The sequence below is a fragment of the Lepus europaeus genome, chromosome 10 (assembly GCF_033115175.1).
Source record: "Lepus europaeus isolate LE1 chromosome 10, mLepTim1.pri, whole genome shotgun sequence".
NCBI classification, from domain to species: domain Eukaryota; kingdom Metazoa; phylum Chordata; class Mammalia; order Lagomorpha; family Leporidae; genus Lepus; species Lepus europaeus.
In genome coordinates, this window is record NC_084836.1 from 104,210,484 (window position 1) to 104,220,557 (window position 10,074).

The 10,074-nt window shown below is 65.2% G+C and overlaps 1 protein-coding gene across 2 annotated transcripts in view; it reads right to left on the minus strand.

Annotated features, from left to right (window-relative positions):
* Window positions 1-9,249, minus strand: part of MTCL2 (microtubule crosslinking factor 2) — a 70,970-nt gene extending 61,721 nt beyond the window's left edge. Inside the window, exon 1 of one of the 2 annotated variants that reach the window (XM_062204157.1) lies at window positions 8,569-9,249. In XM_062204157.1, coding sequence (XP_062060141.1) covers window positions 8,569-9,249 — 681 coding nt within the window. The remainder of the gene's footprint in view (window positions 1-8,568) is intronic. The other variant, XM_062204158.1, reaches the window with a different exon arrangement.
* Window positions 9,250-10,074: the final 825 nt, after the last annotated feature.

The window sequence follows — 10,074 nt, forward strand, 5'->3', positions numbered from 1 at the left end:
CAAACTGGGCTCTAGTTTTGGGTTAGTCCTGGAAGGAAGAACACAACACATGCCAGCCAGTGCCCTGCGCCCCCAGCACGGGGCTGCCTGGTCCCCAGAACACGGACGGCACCCCCGCTGCCAGAAGCGACCAGGGAAGAGGAGGGCTGGCACGTGCCGGGCAGCACGCGCCTCTCCTCTCCTGCACTACACCGGCTGGGTGAGGAGCCAGAGGTTAGGGGTCACACACTAGCTGGCACAGCCAGGAGTCAAGTCCACCTGAGCTCCCGTAACCTGGACTAGATGGTCCCTGTAAGGAGCCAACAGGGACGAGGACAACAGCAAACCTGCAGGGCCATCAGCCCCTGCGCGCTGAGGGCTCCACTCATCCCCACGCCTTCTGGACAGGAGGAGACCTCCCATCCACTGGGTCACTCCCCACATGCCCACAACAGCCGAGACTGGGCCAGGCCGAAGCCAGGAGCCAGGAGCTCCATCCGGGTTCCCATGTGGGTGGCAGGGTCCCACCCACTCAGCCATCACCTGCTGCCTCCCAGTGTGCATCAGCAGGATACGGAACACACATATCCCGAGCAGCACCGGAAGGAACTCTGCAAAGGAGACCGCAGGTACTCCCCCCGGACAGCAGCGTGCCCACGTGTGCAGGCTCAAGCATGTGTGAGTGTGAGGAGAAGACTGGAGACCACTGCCCACCAAGGCCACAGCCGGCTGCCCCGGCTGCAGGCCTCACGCCGCAGGGCAGGGAGACACCTGCAGCCCCTGCTGCCGCTGTCAGGGGGAGCTCAGGGCAGGGAGCGCCCACCGAGTCCCTGGCATCCTTGCTGTGTGGACAGGAAGGAAGGCAGCATTTGGAACGGGCCATGTTGAAAACATTCCCCAAACAGCCTTTGGAGTGCAGCCAAATCTCTAATGGGGAGAGCGCCGCTGTCTGAGGTCTTTGTGATGGAAAGTGCGGCTCTGAGGGTCAGGGAGCGGCTCGGCCCAGGCCAGGCGCTGCAGGACACCCCAGCCTGCCCCGCTGGAGCCTCAGGCCTGGCTTCCGGAAGAGACCCCAAGATCCTAGTCCGTCTGCCCCTTGCCGGTGAACGTCGTGTGACTTCTGACAAGTCCGTCACCTCTCCGAGCCTCGGCTGATGCCGGTGTAGAAGGCCAGGCCTAGGGCCCTGAACGGTCCCTGCCCTCCTGGTGTGGAAATTGGCAGTGGCCCCAAGGGTGCCCGCAGTGAGCTTCGAGGGTTCCGACGTGACACAGGGCTACGGAGCTGAAGGCAGGCACAGGTGAGGTGGGAAGAGCACAGGGCCAGGCGTCCCGGTGTGAGGCGGGCTGGGAGCGTAGGCGGGGCAGGGCTGGGCAGGGCTGCAGGAGGCTGGGGGCAGGGGCACTCAGGCTGCTCAGCCAGCGCGAGGGCCAGGGCAACTGACAGGGCCCCCGAGCAAATGGCGCGTGCCATGCCTCGGAACCCCAGCCTGGCGAAGGGCCCCTGGTACTTTCCTCTGGAGCCAGGGCGCCCACTCACCTGGCTCCTACAAGAAGGGAGCCCCAGGCAGCCGTCCATCAGCAAGGCTGTACCACCAGGTCACCAAGTCCGAGCCTGGCTTTGGCCACCGGGGAAGCAACACGGGGCTGGGAGGGAGAGGGGCGCCCACAGCGCAGTTCCACTCTATGTACCCCTCCCAGACAACACCTCCAGCCAACACCCAGGGAGCACACTCAAGAGCCAGCCACAGCCCCTGCTGCCAAGATCCAGGGCTCACAGGGAGTCGGAAGGGGAGCCTGAAGATGATGAATGATCAAGGCTGAGGGCCAGGGAGTCCTCACTACGAACGGGGTCCCCGCTACCCACCCCACGCACACGTTCTCCTCTGGAATCCCCACAGTGACCTGGGGGGAGGGGCGGCCAGCACTACCAACACCCCCATATTACAGATGAGCAGACTGAGGCTGAGACCGGAAAAGCTCAGAAAGGGAGAGGCAGAGCCAGGATTCCAGCCTAGCCCTGGTTGCTCTTAATCCCTGTTGGCTCCTGGGAGAAAAAAAGGGGCCGGCCTGCTGCTCCCATGAGCTCTCACTCTGCCATGCCTCGGAGCCGCCAGCACCACCTGCTCAGGGCGCTGACCTGGGGCCCCAGGGTCTGAGGGCCAGCCTAGCCCAGAACAGCCCAGAGTCTCTGGCTCTTTCTCCACCCCGGCTCCAAATTCCTTCCAGCACCAAAGGAGCATGAACATGACCGCAAATGAGGTCTTCCGTGTGGGGAGCGAGGGAATGACCCTGGAGAAGCCGGGCTGCTGGCCAGGACTCGCCCTGGGGGCTCCCTCCCTTCCTCTACGGCAGGATGGTGCTGAGTGCACACACACACCAAGCTCCAATCCTCCCCAGTGCCCTGCAAGGAAGCGGCAGGTAAACCGGGACCAGCACTGTGGCATAGGGGGTAAGGCCACCACCTGTGGTGCCAGCATCCCATGTGGACACTGGCTTGAGTCCCCGCTGCTCCACTTCCGACCCAGCTCCCTGATAATGTGCCTGGGAAAGCAGTGGAAGATGGTCTAAGGCCTTGGACCCTGTACCCGCGTGGGAGACCCTGAGGAGGCTCCTGACTCCTGGCTTTGGTCAAGCTGGTCATGGTCATTGTGGCTGTTTGGGGAGTGAACCAACAGATGGAAGATCGATCTCTCTCTCTCTCTCTCTCTCTCTCTGACTCTGCCTTTCAAATAAATAAAACACGGATTAAGAGTAACCAGGGCAAGGCTGGAATCCTGGCTCTGCCTTTCCCTTTCTGATCATTCCCTTTTAAAAAAAAAGGTAGGGGGGCGGCGATAAATCCCCATCTTACAGGCAGGAAGACAGAGGCCTGGTGCGGGGACCTGTAGAGGGAGCTCATGCAGACGGAGGAGGCAACAAAGTGAGGTTTGGCCCCAAAGCCTGACCCAAAGGCTCCTTCCCCCCCCGGGCCCCTGGTGCTGGCCAGACCTCGTGCCCAGCGCTGTATTCACAGGGAAAGGGGGCAGCTCCCAGCTGGCATTCACAGGGCCCTGCTTGGTACTCATGCGCTTCCACAGCAGATCCCACTCCCCTTCGCGGGCACTCCCCCACGGCCCTCTCCCCTCCAGCTCTTGTTCCAAGCCTGATCCACCCCCACCCCCGCCCTGCCCCACTTCCAGGCCTGACTGGGCCTTCCACTCAATCACACGCTCACCCTTATCAAGCCCCTACAATGTGGCAGGCTCTGTTCTAGGAGCTGGGCACAAAGGCTGAACTCAAGGCTAACTCCCCAGCTCTAATGCATGCCTCCTCCGCCAGGCAGCCTGCCAAGCCCCCCACCCCACCCTGCACCGAGTGCCCACACCGCCTCTGGGCCCCTTCGTGACTTCCTGGCCAGAACTGGGTGCCCTCCACCGTCCGCAACGAGCAGGGGGAGGAGGGGGAGACAGGACAGGCAGGAAATTGTGCAGAGTGGCAGGCAGTTGCCAGGGGCAGAGTTTGTCCTATAGGCAGACCTGACAAGCCATTGGTGCGGGTCACTGAGTCCCACCGGGCCCAGACCCAAGCGCTGGGCAGCACGGGCCGGGGGCTCTCTGTTGGACACCAGCCAGCCCCATTCACGCACCCCCAGCCCCAGCCCCACAGGTTCCTAGCACTCCTGGGCCAGGTTAGAAAACCAAGGCCCTGGCCACACTGCTGTTTGCAGCAGCCGTGTGGGAGCCAGCCCCAGCCGAGCAGCTGCAAACAGCAGGAGTTGGTACACATTAGCTCCAGGAAGACCTGGCCTGGGATTTCCTGTGTCTCCGTATGGGGGCGAAATGTCACAGCCACACTGTGGGGCTGTGTGTGTACATGTGTGTGCGTGCCCCACTGGTTCTCCGGCTCCCGAAGGCAAATGCCACCTGCCCGACACCCGTGAGCTCTCTGCCTGTGTGCCTGCTTCTGCATCTAGGATTGTGGATCACGCCTGGGTGTGGCTGTCGTCACAGTGTCTCCTGGGCCGTGAGCCTCGGTAGGTGGGCAGGTTCCTGCGGCTCTCCCAGGGGAAGGCGAGCCGGGACCCATGCACATCCATGTGGGCATGTGGCATCTGCATGGGCTGCTGTGCGGCTCTGTCCGTGTCTAGTCCTTCTGACCCTGGGCGAGTAAGATGTGTGCTGAGGGGGCGGGGCCCCGCCGCGGGTGTGCCGGCAGGCTTCTGGAAGCACCTGTGGGTGTGCCGCTGGCAGCGTAAGGGAGACGACGTGTGTGAGTGCTCCTGGCTAGAGCAGTGCACTTGCAGACATCTGTGTGTGCAAGACGGCGCCCCCGGAGAGGAATGCAGGCAGCCCCGGAGCGCGGCCCCCCCCACCCCCAACCCGCCTCAGCCTCACATTTTCCAATCCATTTTCCATCCGGCAGGAGCAAGACAGGATTCTTAAAGCTCTGGTTCTCAGAGCAGCCCCAGGGACACTGGGACGCAGGTGGGGCCCAGCCGGCTGCTCTGCTGACCCAGTGACAAACTGATGCCTCTCCCTACGCTGCTAGGAGCCAGGAAGGCAGTGCACATCCAAGGGCTTACAGTGGAGTCACTGGGTCCAGCCCCGGCGCAGGGACTGCTACCCAGGAGACACTCAGAAAATACTGAGGCCCGGACATTTAGCCTGGGGGTGAAGATGTTCGTCTCTGCCATCAGGGTGCCTGGGTTCGAGTCCTGCTCCTGACTCAAGCATCCCACCAATGCAGACCCTGAGAGGCAACAGTGACGGCTCAAGTAACTGAGCTCCTGCCACACACATGGGAGACCTGGATGGAGTTCCCAGCTCCTTCGCTTTAGCCCTGGCCACTGTGGGCATTTGGGAAGTGAACCAGCAGACAGGGGCTGTCTCTCAAATAAGTTAAAAAGAAAAGGAAAGGAGTGAGTGTTGTGGCACAGTGCATTAGGTGGCCGCTTGAAATGCCCACATCCCACATCGGACTGCGTTCAAGTCTCCCCTGCTTCCAGTCCAGCTCCCTGCTGACGCTCCGCCTGGGAGGCCGCAGATGGTGGCTCAAGTGCTTGGGCCCCAGCCACCCATGGGGCAGACCCAGATGGAGTTCTAGGTTCCTGGCTTCAGCCTGGCCCAGCCATTTGGGGGAGGGAAGCAGCAGATGGGAGATCTCTATATATACACACAAATCTCTCCATCACTTCGCCTTTCAAGTAAATAAAAATAAACAAAACAGAAAAAAGCCAAGGGTGTTGAATGAATGAATGCTTGGGGGAGCGGGTCAGGGGAAGGTGGTACTGGGGTGGGCACTGACTTTTACTGAGTGCTTGCTCTGCGTCTCCCTTCTACAGAAAAAGCACCCTGTCCACGTGCGCACCCTGCATCCCTGCCTGCAGGCTCCAGGCCCCTGGCATGTGCTGTCCGCCGCGTGCCCCATCCGTCGCAGCCTGCAGCCGTGTCCCACCAGCAACCGAAAGCTCACAGTTCTGGTCACGCCGCAGAAAGGGCAGGACCCAGGGTGAGAATCCTGGCGGCATAACCTGGAGCCTCCATGTACCCACCTGTATAATGGCAACTTTGTCTGAGCTGACATCCAGACTGGCTACGCATCTAACGCTGACATGCATTGCACCTGGCCTTCCCCCTTCTAATGCTAAGGAAATCTAGCCTCCGGCCCTCCCCCTCCCAGCTCCTCTGAGAACTAGGAAGACACAGACATCCTGTCTGCTCATTGGCTAAGAATAACAACAACTCCCAGGGAGACGCAGGATTCCACTGTTTGGAAAATGTCTTCTCTATTCAGAATCCTGACTATCCTGTGAGGTTGTCCGGGCAGCTCACAGAGGCCAAGCGAGTTGCCCAAAGCAGGTCCTTGGGCCCCAGCTCCCACTGTTCCACAGACACCCGGTACGCTCCCAGCAGGGAGCAGGTAGGGGTGCTGGGGAGCCACGAGATCTCAGACCGCCAGGATTTGAGGGTGAGCCCCAGCTGACTGCTCTGCAGCCACACTTGCAGGCGGGGAATCCCGGAACCTCAGCACTTAACCTGCAGGCTTCCTTGGCTAGAAGGGACCCAAGGTCACGGTCGAGCAGCTCAGCTGTGGCCTCCACACAAACCTCCCCGTGAACCTGCTCGAGTCATCACAGCCAGCAGCCCTCGGGACCATTTACAGCTGCCATCCACCAATTCCAGGTCTATGCCAGTGTGCCAGGTCACCCAGCCTCTGAATAATTCAAGTGACAGTGAGCTCACTGCCTTCTCTCTCTTCACTGGGAGAGAGCTGCCTCATTCACATATTCTCCTCTGGGTCGCTGGCCATCGTCCGAGGACACCCCCAGGACTGACAGCTCCCAGCGCCACACTCAGAGGACTGCAGGGTCCACGCTGAGGATGCTCTGGGCCTCAGAGCGCAGCGGCCATGGGGCAGCGCCTCAACAAGAGTTTCCCATGCTCTTGCTCCAGGCCCTGGCTGCTGAGACCCTTCCCCGCTCTGCCCACGGCTTGCTCACCTGGGGAGTGGACAAAACGTCACATCCCGTCACAAGTCCTCCCTCCAAGGCCACATCCACAGTCCTTAGACTATCACACGGCAGCCGAGCACCCACAGGCGCTGCCCTCGCTTTGGCCTCGGCACGGTTCTCGAACGCCAGTCCCCACAGCCTGGAATGTTCCGCCGGCATCTCCGTTCTCAGCTGGTGCCGTGTCACCCTTGAGCCCCCGCCCCCACCTCCAGGTGCTCCAGGCACACTGCAGCCTCTGCACCCTGAGTGTGGCCCACAGAGCACTGGGCTGCAGGACCCGCGTCCCCCAAAGCTTCACCCTTGTCCCTGGCTGTACCCCACACGTTGACAATGGGTGAAGGAAGAAGTGAATGAGGGGCCAGGACATGGAGAGCCCAGGCTGACTCGGAAGGGGAGGACCTGTTCACCCCCACAAGGTCCACACGGACCCGTGCCCCACTCCACAAGAGAACGGCGGCACTGGCGGCACTCACGGCGACAGCCACCAGAGGCTCACCGCGGGCCAGGCGTCCCGTGGCATCCACGCACATGAGCTCCCCTAACCCTTCAGAGCAGAGGTGCAGTACTCGCCCGCTTCTACCAAAGTGAAAACAGGCCGAGACACCACGCCACTTCCCCAGCACAGGCCGGAAGCTTCAGACCCCAGGTCTTAGAGCGGCCAGAGGCTCGCACCAGAAGCCCAAAGCAATCGACGAACGGTGGAAACTGAGGCTCAGCTCAGCCCGGGCACTAGGATGTCCCCAGCTGGGCCCTGGCCCGTGAGACTCTGGGCTGCACCATGTCCCATCTAACCAGTCATGGGCGGCACAGCCTGAGACTTCCCAGGAGCGACAGGGCCCAGGAGGTCACTGCACAAGGAGACCCTGAAGCCAAGGGCCTGGAGACCCTGCCTCTGACCCCTCCCTCACCAGACCAAGCAGTATAGCCAGGAGGCGGGGCGAGGAGCCCGGACACTCAGGCAGGCAGTACTAGAGGCAACTCTGGGCATCAAGGGGGGCAAGACCTAAAGGCCTGTTCCGGGCTGCCCCCTGGTCTCCTGGCCTCCAGCTTCTGCAGATTGTCAGAGCTGACCAAACCCCGGCTGCCAGCAGTGAGCTTCACAGAGAGGGAACTGAGGCCTGGCTGGGGGAGGGTAGACTGCCCCGATTCAGAAGGACCCTACAAGTGTTCGCTGGACCCCCGCCAGGGCAGAGCTGGGGAGACAGGGCGAGAGTCACAGCCCAGCACCAGCCCAGCAAGGAAGAAGCCCATGCTGCCAGGAGAGACACAAACGCAAGCCCGGTGCAGGCGCTGGGAGCTCCATGGCTCTGCCAGGGGAAGCGAGCTGTCCATTTCAGCCTCCTCCCACACCAGGCCGGGCTGGGGGCAACAGGCTCCACAGAGATTCCAGCCGCCCAGGCCAAGGACAACACACGAGAGCTGGGCTGTCCCCGGGAGCTGCCACTGGGCCAGGCAGTGGGCAGCCTGCGGCACTCAGGAGGTGCTGTGTCCACCAAATGGTCAAGAGCAAGGTCGGCTCTCCCAGGGGAGTGCTCAGGTCTGCACCCATCCAAGGAAATGCCCCCTGTCCAAGTGGGCGGCTTCCCTCCCGGCTCGGGGAACACGGGACGGTGACAGATCCCCGCCAGTGCTGCCGCTGTGAGCACCAGGCCTGGCCCAGAGACGGCAGGAGACAGCCTCCTGGGATTTATAGGAAGCTGCCGCGGACCGCTGACCAGCTTCTCCCACGACATCATCTTCCCAGGCTGTGGGACCGTTAGCCGGGGCGGAAGTGGACTCGGGCCAAGGGGATGTTCCCAGATGTCACGCTTTCAAACTGGATCCGCCCTGAAAGCAGGCCGGGACAGGCCGGCAGCAGGGGAAGCCCTGGCAGGCGGGGGCCACAGGTCTCCCCAGCGGAGTCCCCAAAGTCCTGGCCGGGGGTGGGGTCCTGAGTAGCTGGAAACCAGAAGAGCCCCGCACCCTGGGGCCTGCCCCACCCCCCACTCCAAGGCACTTCTCCCAAACTCCCCTCCCCATCCAGGGTACCCTGGGAGAGGGTGCGTGAGAGCGCCCCCCCCAACTGTGGTCCCGCCAGCGCCTCCCCCCGGCCGCCCCACCTTGAGATAGTCGTTCTCCGAGCGCAGCTCCTCCAGCTCCCGCACGAAGCCGCCGGGCCCGCAGTCCAGCAACTCCTCGGTGAGGTCGGAGAAGGCGAGCGAGGCGCTGAGCGGCAGGCGGCTGCTGCCCGCGGACGACGCGGCCACCGACGGCTCCTCCGGGGAGGCGGGAGGCCGCGGGGGCTGCTGCGCGGAGGGCGCGGGCTGCGCCGGCTGCCCCGGGCGGGCCCCCGCCGGGCCCCCGGCCGCCGACTCGGCGTCGCTGCTCAGCGCCAGTTCCAGGCCAAGCAAGCGCGCCTCTTCCGACGCGCAGTCCGACACCTCCGAGCTGCTGTCCGTGAGGCTGGGCGGCGGCGGCGGCGGGCGCGGCCCTGCCCCCGGGCGCGGGCGGCCCTTGGCGCGGACCCCGGCCCGGACCCCCGCCACCCGCGGCCCCGCCACCCGCGCGCCGGGCGCCACCGCGCGCCCCTTCTTGTCCGGCCGCGCCGAGGATGCGGCGCTGCAGGCGGCGGCGGCGCCCGGGCCTGGGCCGCGGCGGCCCTTGGCCAGCGACCAGCCGGCCACGTCCTTGGGCCGGGCTGGCGACGGCGCGCGGTGGCTCTTCTTCCTCTCCGCGGCGGGTGCGGGCGCGGGCGCGGGGCCGCAGCCCCGGGCCGGGGGCTCGACCGCCGGCGCCTCCATCACGGCCTCCCTGGGCCTCAGCGAGCGGCGCGCATGGCCCGGGCCCGCCCGGCCTCGGCGTCCCCGGGGAGGGTCTCCGCGCGGCTCGGGCCGCTCGGGCGGCGGCTCCGCTCGGCCCACCTCGGCCCCGGGGCTGCGCTCCGGCCTCGACCCCCGCCGCGCGGGCTCCGCACTGCCCTGGGCTCGGAGAGCACGGCCCGATCGCCTCCAGGCGCCCCGGCTCCGGCTCCGGCTCCGCCCGGCGCCCGCCCCCTCGGCCTCGCCGCGCCCCCGGAGCGCGCCCGGGCCCCGGCCGCCTGCACGCCGCTCGCTCCCTCGGGCTCCGAGTCCGGCTGCGGCCCGGGCCCCGGCTCCGCCCGGCGCGGCCCGCCCCCCGCGCAGCCCCGCCAGCTCCCCGCCCCGCCGCCTCGGCTCGGGGGCGCGCGGCTCCGCGAACAAAAGGCGGACGCGGCGGGAGCGGCGGAGAGGGATCTGCGAGGCAACAGCGACCCCCTCGAGGGTCAGGCGGGCCCGGGCAGCCGCGGCTCCGGCTCCCGGCTCCTCGGTGCCGCCGCCGCCCCCTCCCCTGCCGGCCGGGGAACGGCCTCCAGCAGAGGCACCCCCGCGCCGGGCGTCTGGGCCGGGGTCGTGTGGGCGGCGGGATGGGGGATCCCCGGACGGAGGCCGCGCGGACCCCAGCACGCCAGAACCAGCATCCATGCACGCCCCGAGCCCCGCGCCCCGTTCCGAGCGTGCGCGGACTCCGCCCCCCTCACCGTGCCCCGCAAGAGCCGAGATCCCATCGCACAGATGCGCAAACTAACGCCTGCGGGGCGCTCGATGCGC